At 43.1% G+C, this 16,096-nt stretch overlaps 1 protein-coding gene across 1 annotated transcript; it reads left to right on the forward strand.

Annotated features, from left to right (window-relative positions):
• The first annotated feature begins 1,319 nt into the window (after positions 1-1,319).
• marchf4 (membrane associated ring-CH-type finger 4) lies at positions 1,320-11,876 on the forward strand. Its single transcript, XM_035604833.2, has 5 exons — positions 1,320-1,666; positions 2,017-2,702; positions 8,860-9,015; positions 9,448-9,640; positions 11,271-11,876. Exons 2-5 carry the CDS (start codon positions 2,304-2,306, stop codon positions 11,690-11,692), a joined length of 1,170 nt encoding a protein of 389 aa, XP_035460726.2. The 5' UTR covers positions 1,320-1,666; positions 2,017-2,303; the 3' UTR covers positions 11,693-11,876.
• The last annotated feature ends 4,220 nt before the right edge of the window (positions 11,877-16,096 follow it).

Raw genomic sequence — 16,096 nt, forward strand, 5'->3', positions numbered from 1 at the left:
TGTGAACCTGCAAATTGCAGCTATATTTTTTTCAATAGCTATTTAATCAGGCACTACTTGGATGGTGTAAGCAACCACTGGCATTATCTGCCAGAACAGAAAACCAGCAGGAGTTAGAGCTACAAGGTTAATCTGTCTATTCACTGTTAACAATCCATTAAATGGGCGCCCCATGGGCAGTAGCCTGACCACAGTCTTATATAAATTCTGACCAAAAACAGAAGGATGTTTCTGCTAACTGAGACAGTCCAGCCGCATGTGTTCATTTCAATTATTCACTCAAGCTAATCACAACTGCCTCAAATGTTTTCGCCCACGTCTGTCTTTTCTGTCCAGCTTTGTCGAATTGTTCATTCTTTTTCTATTGATGGAAGCGAGTATTATTCATCAGTGGTGAGATATTACCTAGCACATTTACTGAATTAGTTTGCTTATGTAATATTTTGTATATTTTCTGGTTTCTATGCTCCTCTATGACAGTAAACTGAATATCTTTGGTTTGTGGACAAAACCTTTTTCACCATTTTATGACATTTTATGTTTATTTACTATTATTTTTACATTGAAGTATTTCTTATTTGAGTGCAATTGATTGACTTATATGAGAAGAATGACTGGTTTAACTATCCATTCAGTGTTTGTATAACTGCCAGATAATCACTGCATGCCTCCTGCCTCTCAGATGTGATGATCTCATATAATCTTTCATGTTCGAGAACTGAGTGTCAAAAAAAGTTCGAATAAACCGATCTGGGCTTTGGGAAGTTGCGATGAGTGCATTTTTCACTGTGTTCTGACATTTACGAAAAATTGATTATTCTGGAGACTGAAAGCAGATCAAAGGTGAAAAATAACTGTTAGTTGAAGCCTTATTTTAACTCAAGAGTACCAGTATCTTTTCCCTCACTGGGTTTGAACACTTCTATGTTCTTTATACATATATATAGTGACAAAAATGTGGTCAATTAAGTTCTTTTGGAAGATGTGATCAACGTTAAGGTGTAAGTCACTTTCAACCTTAACAATATTTGGGGGTTATTTGTGCTAAAATTGCACCATTTGGAAGAGCTGCAATGAATAATCTGTGTTTTCTTTGTGTTGCCAGATAATTGAATTGATTCATTATTGATAATTAACGGGTACAACCTGATTTGCTGCTGTCTGTCTGCCCGATGAAAGACAATAAATAAACAATAATGTCACCGTTAAGTTAATGTGCCCCCCTCTATCATGACGGGTGTTCACAACAAGCCATTCACCTCTTCCCTGTTTGTGTCGGGCCACAGTTTTAGTAATGAGCCGGCTGCTTGCATCACCGTGCGGGTGGTGACGTGTGGCGTCTGGGAGCTGTCCCAGGAATCATGGTGCTGAAGCTGCAGCACCAATTCAGCAGCCAATGATCGCAGGACAATCCGGGGCTGTGCACGGATGCTTTCACCCGGAGCAGGACGGTCCGACGATCGTGTTGGGATTTTAACCGAGGGACGTAAACCCACCGGCTTCTTCCCGGCACATGGGGGGGGGGGGGTTCCATAATTGGGCTCGTAAGCTTCACGTAGACCTGCCAGCGACCCGCAGTCTGGCTGGATACCCGCGTGCAAAAAAAATAAATAATAATAATAATCCCGAAACTGTGAGTCGTATAGAAAACGGTGCAGCTCGCCAGGTAAGACAGATTTCGCTTTCCTAACATGGCACGCCATGGATTGACCTGATGTGCTCTGTGATCGGCGAGAGAAATTCGTAGAAATTGCGCTTTCGTGTGTTTCGGCAGAAGCGTTATGAATTTGAAGATTGGGCGCTGACATGTTTTTGTTTTGTAGTCTATTGCAATCGATTGTGCCCACGGCGGATTTGACGGTCGCTTCTCTGCGCCTGTCGAGTCGGTCGGTGTCGCCCACAGCTCGCGGACTATTGAGGCCACGACACGACAGTGGACACGGAGTGAACGGGCCGTAGCCTTGTTACTCGAATGCATGTTCCCATCAATCTAACATTTCCACTTTCGCTTTGTAGCTGTTGCAGTTGTTCAACTTAATGGCTTCAGACACTTGTTTGCGTCGATGGGATTTATTTGCCTTTCGGATTTACCTCCTCGTGGGAAGACGATAAAAGTCGTTCAGTTAGAACATACGGAAACTGAGAGGGTACTTTGAGCCACGCCGCCCCCCCCACGACGACGACGGTGAGGACGTGTCGGCTCATGACCGGGACACATTCGCCGCACGCTGTTTCCCTCCAGCACCTGTGCGCGGCTCCGTGAGCTCCTGGCCGGGGCCAGCCCGGTGCCGCGCGGCCGGGGCATGCTGAAGAGCCGCTGCTGCGTCCTGCTCGGTGACCTGCGGGGGCTCCTGCTCGGGCCGCCGGCGCCGCCGAGCGCCATGAGCGGCCAGACTACGGAAAGCCGCGAGGCGGGCGTCGCCGTCCCCGACAACAACAACACGCCGACGCGGAGCCAGCAGCGCGCCGGGGACCGGACCGCCTCGCCCGCGGCAGGGGCCACGGGGCCACCGGGCGGAGGGCGACCGGCGACGGGGGTCTGGGTGGACGCCGCAGAGCTGTCGGCGGCCCTGCGCGGCTGCAGCGGCTCCTCCGACGACTGCTCGAAGGGCAAGCTGGAGGAGAGGTTCTCCCTCACCAGCTGCACGGAGAGCGGCTTCAGGACGCCGGTGTGCAGGATCTGCTTCCAGGGACCAGAACATGTAAGTGAAGGAAAGACGTCCCTCACAATGTTAAAATGAGCTATTTGTGTCATGTGGGAAGGGTCCTTCCAATCCATTAATCAATTATTTTCCTATGTTTTAAAAAAAAAAATCAGCTGGTGTTAAGTTTGGTTGGAATTAACTCTTCTATTCCCCCCCACAAAGAATTGGTTTAACTATAAGGGCCAGGTGGTGGTAATGTTGCACATTTCCATCTAGGAGTCATCCCTCCATGTAGAACGTCTGTTATGTGCAGGCTCTCTGTTCGGAGGATTTACTGGTCAAGCCTGTTTTCCGGTGAGAGCATCCGCTCCCTGTGTCTTGTGAAGGCGGCGGCCACACAGCTGGAGAACTCTCTGAGCTGGGATCCCGCTTCATCCTGCACTCGTCCCTCTGCAGGACTTGAAAAGACAAGCCCTAGCTAGCAGTGGGAGGATCATGAAGACCTTGTCTCCATGGTTGACAAGTGTGGAGGATACACAGCAACGCAGTAGCAACTCATTATAGCCAAGGCAAGGCAAAGCAATCTCCCATCTATGTGTTGTTTTTCCCTTCGAAAAAAATGTCCTGGATCCAGATCCGGGGCCCCTCCCGAAATGTAATCACCTGTTACCATGCCCGAAGACCCATCTTTGAGAAAATCTTCATGCAAATCCATTCTTAACCTTTTGAGTAATCCTGCGCACAGACAAACCAACAAACAGACAAACCAAATCAATCATAGAACCTCCTTGGCGGAGGTAACAATAACAGAAGAGGAAGAGCCTTCAAGTTAATCACACTGCGTGTGCCTTCACCTTTTGGGGCCATATTGATGATAATGTCTCAGCACATCAATCAGAAGGGGAGAAATGTAATGCCGCAATAAATAATATTAAATTATAACACAGACCCGGGCACATAACAATTTGCAGACATTAGTTACACTGTTTGACGGAGCCTTTGGAACCACATTGACAAATATGTCACACTTCACCAATTTTAATGGAGGTAGGGAGGTTATAATAAAAAAAAAAGGTGTGAAGCAGAATAACTGAGGTGTAGAACATAAATTCATATCCAGCAGTCTGTACTCACAGGTGTCTTTTCTTCACCCAAGCAGCAGATTTAGTGCATCATTTCATGGTCATTGCACTGTGTATGGCCTATAATCTCTCTGTGTTTCATCAACTAATTACTCCAACAGTGAATTTGTGAGTCAACCCACTTCTGAGCTCAGACGTTGTAATTATTACTGACATAAGTCTAGTTATGAGCTGGGAAGACAAGGCCTCATCATTATTGTTGTTTTTTTAAAACTCCACAGACAGTCAGCGCACTCTGCGATGCATATAAAGTACTGATTTCAGATTTTGCTGTATTTCCCATGGTCTCCTCCAGCTCATCTCATCAATGCTTCCTCGAGACACTGCAGCCAGTCAATAACGTTTGAATTTATGCCGTCGTATCATTATGCAAGTTCTTATCTATCCCCAGCCTTCCTTCTCCTGTCGTCTCTGCTGTTGGTTTGGGCGAAGTCCACTTATGGATCTGCTGTGGTGTAAATGGGTACAGGGAGAGCGAGGGTCTGTTTGAAAAGAGAAATGAGTGGGTTGTCTTGTGTGTCACTGTGTGATCCAGGCAGTGTGGACATTAGTCTTCCTCCATTCTCCCCCCAGCCCCCAGGATGTCACATAGACCAAGGTTGCCAGTATCTGATCTGACACTCCACCTTCAGAGCCATTCCTGGGGCTGAGATACTGAAGACAGAGTAAAGACGGGAGTAGGAGATGGTTTTCCTCGTGCATGTCGCTAAAAAACAGCCTTGAAAGTCGAAAGTTTCAAAAATACTTTTACAGAATAATGCAATAATACTGTGAGATCAAATTCACGTCAATGTTTTTGGTGCCATTTTCTTTGAGGTGCCCGAGGTCTTGCACTGTCTCTAATTTAAAGATAGATGTTCCCAACTATAAAGGTCTCAATATAACACTTACAGTATTATGCTCAAATGTATATTTAAAGAGTTACTGGTCTCTATTCCTCTCCTCCCTACTCAGCAGTCTGTAAACCGAATCTAGTTGATATCTTCTAAAGATAGAGACTTTTTAGTATGCAATGGTTGTATCCTGTCTCCACAACTCAACAAGGAATCATTACACAAGTGAACACAAATCGTGCTAAATAGATGGTTACTCTGGATAAGAGGTTTGATTGTACAAATCAATAACTGAATCTGCTCTCAATCTCTTACATCAGAATCTCATAGAAATAGATCTCTGGATGGTCAGCATGGAAAGGGTAAGAATTACAGCGACCAGTCAACTCTGTCAATATGTTATTTTTCTTTTAAGATAGATAGAAAGATAAATCTTAACTCCTACCACAGTTTGAGTTCATTACATCCCCAGACACACACAATGGGATGTAAAATGAACAGCTGAGCCAATATTAAACCAAAAAATCATACGTTTGAGTCTATATCCTATACACCTCAGAAATATTTTTCTAACATTTACAGTTAATTTGAGACATGGTCATTCAAATTATCTGTGCAGTTGGGCTAAAGGTCAGTGCGAAGCTTTGCAGAGGAATGTGGCTTGCTCACATGGAGCGTTGGCTTCATTCAAGCTTGTGCTGTCAGACTTGATCTCGACCTTGGCGCTCAGTGAGTAAGCGATTTCTCTGCTATTGTTGCATCTTCATACTGAGATTTCCAAGAAATGGCCATGCAGTGCACAAACTTTTAAAAGGGATATTTCAAAAGTAATATACTAAGAAAATCATGGGATATTTCTGTGTGTGTGTGTGTGAGGGATCTTTTCCTGAAGTGTCGTGCACTATTACATTGAAGTGGCCTTTGGGGCTTATGCTGCAACTGCACTGCCCTCACTTCAAGTGCACATTGAGAATATGGAAGTCCCTGCTACTTAGAAAACATGTCAGCTCTCCCCCCTGAATCATAACACGAATAATGCACTTGCACAGTGTGTTTGTCTGTGGCACAATGAGAAGCCTCAAGGGGTCAAGTTAGCATCGTTTTTTCCCCCTATATGGCCCCACAGCGGCGAGCCACTACGCTTTTCTCTATTCCATCATATGTAGGATGGCTCCTCTGCCAGTTGTCGGGAATGGGATATTTCTTACAAAGTTATATAACCACGTGAACATTTTCGACAGAAAGGAACCGTGAATTATAAACCCTGGCTGCTCTTTTCTTCAGTTATTTTGTGAGGTCCATTAACTTTCACCGAAGGCCTAATGGTTACTGTATAATTAGCATTACGTGGATGCTCTCCCAGCATATTTTCTATGAGTAGTCATTATAGGTAAATAAATTGCAAATGATATGACCTAAAATTTCATTTTTCTGGCTTTGGACTTCTTCCCATCTCACCTGTTGAATGTAGCTGAAATGGACGCACGATGACTGCACTATTGCAGACTCTTATTAACAAATTGCTCGTGGACTGAATGTCATTGGCAATTGTAGAAAATCACTTTCTTTCCGTTTCTCTGGGAGTTGGATTATTATACCACAATTTCCCTTCGCCGAGAGTTAATTGAGTTCACGCGCATCGATTCTCGTCCCCTTAAGAATTGTGAATTGCCATCTCTAATTTAGCTACTTGTCATTATATACGTTGAAAGTGGATCCAATTTTACAAGGAGAAAATTGGGTGCACTGGGGTGTTTTTAGGATAATTCAGCCCAGACAAATGGAATAACACCACGAAAGTGATCAGATTTATCGTCTTTTTAAGACATTTGTTGTATTGTGTGTGTTGTTGTTTTCCAATAACCATATCTGTTTGATCAACAAATGGACATTTACTCACCACTTTCTGTCTGCGTGGGCTGTAATGCCACGTTTGTCATCGGTTTCTCTTGCTCCCTCTCCAGCCTCAGTGGTGCTGGAGTGATCTAGGTTTCAGCTCTTGGCTGTGATCAGTGCCGGTCACAGTGAGCAGTCTGTGTCCCACTGGAAACGGCAGAAGTGTTCTGGTGCTCCTGCCAATACACTCCCACCCTGGCCATCTGTGGATGGGCCTTTTCTGCTCTCTCTCTCCCTGCTCTTCCCCCCCTCCTCCTCGACCAGGGTACCGCGCCGTCTGTCAGAGATGTCAGCACAATGACGCCATGCAGAAATGACTTGGAATCTTACTGCATTTTGCTACAACGTCTACGCCACCTTCTTGGTATACAGTAGAGCAACATTGAATACCGAAAAGCCAATTCAAAATACCTTGGCTTGAATGCCTCAGCTTAGAGAGATGAAGGGGCAGCAGAAGGCGTTGGCTAATTTATTCTTCCGTTCACTACATGTGTTTTTGTTCAGGCCCATTAAGATTAAATCATCTGTACAAGAAGGTCCTGTTTTGAACTGAGTGCCGGGGCTTAAAAATGGCGGCAAGCCTTAAAATTTAGTTTGATCATTTATATTCCAGTATGAAAAAACTTCTAATGTATTTTAATGAGGCAGGAGCCCAGGATGAGAGATTATAGATCTGTAATTTGATCTTCAGGCTGAATGCAGCTTAATATTAAAGACTGGTTAAGAATGTGTACATATTCCGGTGAAAAGCTTGTGATGCCACATTTAGTGAATTTCATATTTTTACTTTAGCTGGTGTGTCTCAAGGCCTGTCTCAAGTCGCATCAAGCACAACGCAAGTGTCTTTCAGTCTAGTTTCAGACCGACACAGTTTTCACTTTCCCGTCCAGCCCCCATGTTGTTTAATCCCAAAATTGACTGCGGACCATCTGGGCGGTTGGTCTTAAATGAGGTGTGGTCCGGCACATTGCTGTCACGTTGCTATCTTGAGGCGGTGGGAAACGACTGCACGCTTGATCAACAAAAAAACGCGTCTGAAGTGAGTGCCGCAGCATTTCACTCTCATTTTAAGGACAGGTGCACATTGTGCGGACACGCTGCTCGTTGACATACACAGATGGTTTGGTCATGCGCGGATTGTTCTCTCTTACTTCCTGGCACGTCCTGCAACCTCTAATAGCAATCTGCCAAGGTACAAGTGCACCTGGCTTTTAAAAGGCAATGGGAGATGCCACCGTGATTGGTTTAGTGCAGTTACACCCAAAACACACCCATGATTAATTAAGAGACTTAGAGCGACTCTTTTGAATCATGACTCTAGCACAACAACCTTCTCTTTTTTTTCACCGCTAAATTGGCAAAAGTGGATCTGGTCACGCTTGTGCCATGCGCTCTTAAGACATTGCGAGGAGATTGTAGGGACTTCAGAGTCCTCCATAAGCTGAAAATGTGTTGGTTTGTGTAAAACCCTGTCAAACTCCGCCGCATATGGTCAAGTTGAAAATAAGGCAGCCACGTCTCAGATAGTTGAATATCCACATGGTTCAAGGGATCATGTGTCTACTACTGTTGTCGGCCACTGGAATCTCTTCAACAGCAAGTTGCTACTGACTCGCTGAAATGCTTCTCGAAAACAGAGATTTACTTTAACAGCTTTGAGGTGCCGAGGTAGAGGTCTGGTTTTCTTTCAGCTAGTTAAACTACACCTCTTGAAGATGTATATGCCTCTGCCTCCCAGAGATTAAACACACAGCACATACAGTACATGACATTTTATCTTTCAGTGAAATCGATCATCCCTAGTTCTATAGGAAGACAGAAGTGACTTGAAATGCCCTCAGTCATGCTTACATCCTGACTGGTGTGCGTGCGTGCGTGCGTGCGTTTGATATTTTTCAGCCTTCTGGTTTTTTGCTCTTTGACAGAAGCTTCAGTGACTAATTCATCCTGCTGTGCTGTGTACTTTGCGTGAGTGTGTGTGTGTACAAATTTAACCTGCAGTACATTGCACATGAAAGGGGTATCTGCATGGGGTAAATAAAATAAGAAAACCACGGATATCAGATAGTCGATTATTGCTGAAGGGAGATATTCCTTCTGAAACACAAATCACTATTTACAGTATCCTGACCTGCCCTTAGGCTCCAGTACAGTGTTATGATGCAGAACATTATATTTAGTTAATTGAATTTGTTTGCAGTGCTACAGTAAACGTAAGCCAGGCTACATAAGTGCAGGACTGTATTTTTTTATATTTCCTCTACTCTTAACATCAGAGCTCAGTTCAGGTTGCGAGGTGCATTCCTGGCTTGCTCGTTCTGACTGACTGTGCCTCTCCTGCAGGGGGAGCTCCTGAGCCCATGTCGGTGCTGCGGGTCGGTGCGCTGCACACACCAGCCCTGCCTCATCAAGTGGATCAGTGAGAGAGGGTCCTGGGCCTGTGAGCTCTGCTACTACAAATATCAGGTCATCGCCATCAGCACCAAGAACCCGCTACAGGTGAGCTGTGCGCGAAAATCAAAGCACTGCAGGAATGTAAATGGCGGAAGAGATAGATGAGGAGACTTGATGGGGTTTTTTTTGGTGACGGGGGGACACAGCCCCTTGTCCCATCTCCAATGGGACTCATTTGGATGCATTTTTTGTTTGAATATCATCATCTGGTTAGAATAAAACTGCAAAAAAAGAAATCAGAGTCAGTCTTTACTGTAGTACCAGTTCTGGTCTGATCATAAATCAAAGAAAATGTATATAAAATTGAAAGTTCTTGAATTAAACTGGGCTTTTTCCTCACCTCTGATCTCTACAGCATAATGATTATGTCTTCATCTTCGTGGCATCCATCTTTATTTTGAAGTGTTCTTCCTAGCACCCGTTACAGAAGTATTCCGTTAAGTCGAACGTGTTTCCGTGGTCTTTGTCTTCTTGCAGTGGCAGGCCATCTCGCTCACAGTCATAGAGAAAGTGCAGATAGCAGCAGCCATCCTGGGCTCCCTGTTCCTGATGGCCAGCATCTCCTGGCTGGTGTGGTCGTCTTTCAGCCCGTCGGCCCGATGGCAGCGACAAGATCTGCTCTTTCAGATCTGCTACGGCATGTATGGCTTCATGGATGTTGTGTGCATCGGTGAGCTTTATTACTCTTTAGTTCGATTTAAAGTTGACACTTCTTGTTGGAATGAGTTTGCCACTGACAGCGATGTCAAAAGCAAAAGTTATAGCCGTTCAATAATTAAACCCGCCAGCTGCACACAAGTAATTGTAGATGCCATGAACTGTTTACACTGTATTGACACGCAATACAATAAATCTATAACACAAAGTCAACAACTTCAAATCAATATTGAGTGTTTGTGAATTATTAATATTGTATGGATGATTGTTTGGCCAGTCTTCGTTAATCATAATACTACAGTTACTATATTAAAGGTTTATAAAATGTACCATCAAATCTCACTAACAGAATTAAACTCCGATGCTGAATGTTGCCGTAACTAAAGTTTTTTTTTCAACGCGCACATTAACATGCATTTCACTTTGGAGTGAAAACACTGCCAACCATTGTGTGCCGCTATAACACTAAAGGAAAAAAAAAAAACATAATGAAGCACTTTTAATCATCTTCTCAATCCAAATTGAAACTTGCAGCATCCACTTTTAGCCTGCTGTCGTCCTCCGCAGCCCGAGGGCCCTCGTGTTTTGGATGACTGTATGATGGCATCTCGCATTAAGGAAAATTGAACTGCCTCTGCAGCAGAGAGCAGGATGAGAGGGAGAAGAGGAGATTGATCGTCTCCAGTTTAGTGGCGAGGATTGACTGTGGAGTCATTAACTCTGCACTTTACAGAGATTAATTTGTCACCTGGCAGAAGTGCAAAGACCAGACTTTCACTCATCCACAAAGTTGGAGTGGAACAGAAACTGAAGTGAAGAGGCGAGACGGGATTTTATCACTAAACCCTGTGTATATATACAGGAGGTCAGAGCCTTGTGATTAATGATCACTGTCTGTATTTGGCAGACTGATGTCACTGTAGTTGTTGCAATATTTAAACCTTGTATAAACTCTTATATGAGAGGACAATATTATGCTATCACTCAATGAAGAACTAAATGGATTGTAATCTGTTAGCTTGTGGTACAGAGGTAACACCTATATTATAAACAGCAGTATTTAAAAAATATAATAAATTATAATTAAAATTGTTGTAAACAGACATAAAGCGTAATTTTTAACTTCTCTTATGAAGACTCTGTTAATAGAATGACTGCAAATATGGAAACAATGCAGTAAAAATCTTTGGTTCCAAGCATTTACTCGTTCAGATTGATTTCAATTTGTCATACACACTGTTCAATGAACACAAATCAATAAGTAATTTTAAACCGTGATAAGATGTCATCGGACAACCCCAGAGAACAGATGCATAGCTTTTGCTAACCTAAATCCAAAAGTGGTGAGTATCTCTGTGTCATAATTTGTGCCGTGTCTACAGTTTTTTTGTTTAGTTTTTTTTTTAAGAAATGAAGATCATATCTCGGGGTTATGGTGCAACACTTCAAAGATGAGATCTTTTGTTCTGCTGCTCCCTCAGCTTATACTTCCTGCAGCCTTTAACATAGTGAATGTGCCATTACAGATATATATATATATATATATATATATATATATATATATATATATCTTGCTATGTGGTGTCATTACGACTGCTGCCAGACAGTGACATTGTCTATATTTGATGTTTTGATCTCCACAGCACTAATTGTCCACGAGGGACCGTCAGTGTTCCGTATCTTCCACCGCTGGCAGGCCGTGAACCAGCAGTGGAAAGTCCTGAATTACGACAAGTCTATGGACAGCGATGACCTGAAGAACACAACTGTGGACAGGACTCTGTCCCAGCCCAGTCAGGGTTTTCAGACTGGGGTGGGAGTGTCCAATTCCAACTCCTCGCTGATGGTGGTAGCCTCCACAGCCGCCGACTCCACTTCTTCAAGCGTGGTGATGGCCGCAGGAGGACTGGGAACACACGTGGACCCCACCACCGGCAGCGCAGTGCCTGACCAACACTGTCCCTACAGCATCCTCCACCTCCTCAGTCAACTGAGGCAGCCGGAGGCCCGCAGCCAACCTAGCAACAGCACACGAGAGCTGGTCATGCGAGTCACCACAGTCTGAGGATTAGGTCAAGGCCTTAGAGCACATGGAGGTGAAAGATTTATGAACTGGCTGACAGTTGAAAAAAAAAAAAGAAGTGTTATTTTAACTGCACTGGATTAATACCATTGTTCTTGTTTGTTTCAAAATGCATCTCCGATGTCCTTACGTGGATTGAATAAAAGTCAAAGTTGTTTGATTTTCAGAATTGGTCGGAAAATGGTTATTTTAAGAATAATTGATATGGCTTGTGAGGGAACAATTTGGAGAAGAGATTATAAATTCCACAGTCAAATGTCAATTTACCAATACTAAGAGTTTATTGCATCATTAGTAAGTGGATCTTGGACGTTGCCTGGAGATTCTCTTTATTATTCTTCATAAATTACTAACATTTTACATGGACATCTGTTTTTCAGGAAAAAGAAGTACTTATACAGAAGTACTCATTCCTCTAAAATTTTAAGTTTAGACAAGTGACAATCTTTGGAATCCTCATGTAACCCAGATCTCAATCAAGGCAGCAGTAAACTAGAATTGCTCTCAGTAGATTGCAAAGCTCCACTAACAGTCTCCTTGAATTCAATCAAGCAGCACAAAATTGCACACACTCATAGATATTAGTCCCCTAAATATGACTGATAACTTTTCCTCAATATCCATGAATTATTCCCTGGGAAATTCGTGAAAATGTAAAAAAGCACCCCTACCATAATGTTAAAGAAAAGGATCCACCCCTTTGTCCGGATCTGCAACGAAAGACAATGGGTTGGTTCTTGGCCCATGTCCCATCCATGTCCCAGTTTCGTGGAAATCCGTCCTATAGTTTTGTTGACAACCAAAAAAGTAAACGGCAAAGCACCTCTGTGAGAAAATGCAGCTGTTGTATGAGAAGTAGGAACATTTATAATGGGGCAGCAGTTGTCATCATATTAAATGGTGTGAAGCTCCAGCGTACATAGGTGAGCTGTTTAGGTAATACTCTGATGTCATGCAGGAATTCAGGACTGATGCAAGTAGGTTGTTTTTTCCATGTGCTGTATGACTTTGATGATCTTTTTTTTTTGTTTTGCGATTTCTTTCCATAAGCCGTTACGTTATTCTGTTGATAGTGTTAAGAGTTCATAGCAATGAATATAATTCATTGTCTTTTTCTGGAACACTATGACTCTAAATGATGCCTTTTACAGTATTTCTGACAGTGCGTCTGAAAACACATCCCTGCTCCGAAGCACCGCGGTGTCACTTGCAGTCCATTATGCTCACACTCATGTTCACATTTGGCTCACAAAGCCAGGGATTTGCACATCTCTTTGGCTTTTCACATTCAGATATGCTCTTTGATATTTCTCTCCATGTCCATGAAAGATCATTTTTGATCCCAGGGGACGCCAGATCTCTAAAGCATGTTGTGGGAGGGAAGAAACACTGGTGAAAACATGCTCATAGCTGGGTTGGGATGGGGAGGGGGGGTAGTATTGATATTACCCCTTTTTTTTCTTCCATAATTTCAAGAAGCATACACTGGGATGCCTTGAAGAGAGGACACTGCAGTATACTACAGTTTGTCATTTGGATGTGGTGTCCAAAAAAAAACTTTTTTGATGTTGCTATCATCTTACTGCAAATATTACAACAAGGCAAAGCTGATTCAGAAGTCCAGCCTTTCTTATTATGCATTACATCAAAACATTAATTTAGCCTCAATATACACCTGATAGGAATGATATGAGTTAATCCAACTGAGGCCGGGACTTGATGTTTTTGAAGTACAGCAAAAGATGAGAAAGAATTCTACGAGCAGTAATTCGGTAGTATTTTTTCTAATTAATCTCCACATTAACTGTTGGATGTTCTATTTCGCAACCCCGCTCGTCCTTAATCGTCTCGATCGAATGCCAGTGTACAGTACAGTATCTGCAGAGAACCAGGTAGCGCCGTGATTTTTTCTGCTGAATTATTTAGGACAAGAAGTGCTGATATCGATGGGTGGGAGCTGCCGTATAGAAGCAAGTTGCAAAGAGCTGGGAGGTTGCAAAGAGTTCACCACGAATCTGCTTGCCTCAGTTCTCTTCATACCTTGTCACTTTGAATGTACAGGCGAATACACCTCGCTCTGATAAAACGCAACTTGGGAAAAAAAAACAACCAAGCAGATATGAGTTTATCACATGAACGTCCTCTTTCAGGATCAATACGTGTCACGTGTCTCCAACAGTTTAATTATTTATTTAAAGCTTTTTCTAACATATCAGCTAAAGCAAATAAGTGAGGCATGTTGCAAAGCATGAATGTGTGAAATTCATACGAACCAGTGGATTTCAGAGCCGTTGTCTTTCTCCTCGTCTGTGTTCATTGTCATAAAACCATTGTACACGTTGCTTTCATCTGCAGAAAATTGACCCAAAAAGGGATTTATTTATTTTTTTTGCAGACTTTACACAATGCAATGCTGAACCTCTTGAAACTGGGTGAATTGCATATAAGGTAATATGCTTTTCAAGCAGGTCATCTGAAGTCTGAATCACACAGGCAGAACGCCTGAAAAATAGAACATTTTTTAAGAGCTGCTGTTTTTGTGTTGAGCTGAGATGAGATAAAATGAAATGACAGGTATTATAGAGGAGCGAGAATTGCTGGTGGATGACAGTGCCAGGAAGAAATTGCGGACATGCGACCTTTGGCACTCAGGGTGAGATTCTTCTTCTTTGAGGATGCAGAGACATTCATCCATCATGTTTTTTTTTTCTGAACCTACTCTTGCATTAAGTTTAAATAGACTTTTACAGGAGTGAACCAACAGAAAAGATGACAGGCAACATATATCTCACTGACCTGTTTTTGCAGCTTGTGTTCTCCCCCTGGTGGCTCAGTCGTGTACTGCTCTTGAGGACTTGCTGAACAGGGGCCACTCTATCCTTCTATCTTGACACAACAGTCGCAACATTTAAGTTAAGAGGTGGGGCAGCAATTTAAAAGTCTGAAACAAGGCGACCCCCCTATATGCACTTTCAACAGTTGCTTTAATGCCGTTACTACAAGCAGACGTTTTAATGTCTTGCTCAAGGTCATTTCCACGTGACGAGGATGAAACCTTTCACCAGCAGGCTCCCGAAAGATTGACTCTATAGATTCTTGTTGTCTGTGTGAAAACATCTACCTCACAGTATTTGTTGGATAGTTGTACCACACACTCTGCATCATCGAGTGTTATTCAGATGCTTCAGCACGTTTGTGCTAATTCTGATGCATTTCTACTTAGAGCCACTATACTGTATGAAGTAATAGATTCCTTACTGCTTACACAGACATATCAGCATCTCCAGACACTTCAAACATCAGAGTCATAAACGAATCATTGTTCATTGTGCCTAATCCTGTGGGCTTGTTGCTCGCCTCGTGACTCACAGCTTTCTCTACCTCCAAATGTTCATCTGGATGCAGCAAACGTTTAAAAAAAGAGTGTTGCCCAGGGAAAAGACTCTCAGATTGCTTGCCACTCCCTTAATCGCTCACTTGCCCGCTCAGCTTCTCTTCAGAAGTGCACACCCACCCCTTGCATACACACAGACACAGCGATTCACACACACACACTTGTGTGCTCCATGGACGGACGGCGGCAGCTCTCTTTGAGCAGGTCAATAGATGTATGTCTTTTAATTGAGCCCCTGATGAGGGGCCGTACACTGATGCAGTCACACAATGCCATGAAACGGTGTGTGATCTGATTAAAAGGCAAACTAACAGGGCACATTCCTGTAAAGGTCCCATCCCAAAGAATTCCCACATTTTCCCCCTGTTGAGGACGACGAGCATTGTTTTGTTGGCGCTGTTAATGACCGGGAGAAGGTGAAATCACCACAGCTTTACAGTATATGGACAATGTTATTGAGCAGTTTTATTGGCTCAGGTATCTCATTATATCCTCCCCAGATTGGACAGGGTTCCAGCCAGTAATCCTTGAAAAGTGCAGGCTTGCACAACTTCTTATGCACATGAGGATTAGATTTTAGCAATAAAGGAGATCTGGTGTTTTGAAGTATGGGTATAGCTACAACCTCAAATGAATGTGCATCATAGAGGAACCAGATAAACAACAAATAGTTTATGTGAGGCTCAGGTCTCCTCATATCCGTATATCTACCGTCATTGAATACCCTTGTCTTCAAGCTTGCAGCTACCACTGGATATCCCCATTTTGCCCTAATTGTGTAAATTGCTGAGAATAAACTTGAAATATGTGAAGCATGAACAACATTCAACACTAGGTGGTGGTTACACAAAAAGGAATGGATAATTACCATTTAAAAAGGAAAAAAAAGGAAAAGCTGCACTGCAGCACTAATTGCATCCCAGTGTGAAAACATAATTGATTTATTGTGATGGTGGAAGTCCTTCATGGAAAACTTACAGTGCAGTTATACA

Source organism: Scophthalmus maximus, chromosome 14 (genome assembly GCF_022379125.1).
Source record: "Scophthalmus maximus strain ysfricsl-2021 chromosome 14, ASM2237912v1, whole genome shotgun sequence".
Classification (NCBI taxonomy): Eukaryota; Metazoa; Chordata; class Actinopteri; order Pleuronectiformes; family Scophthalmidae; genus Scophthalmus; species Scophthalmus maximus.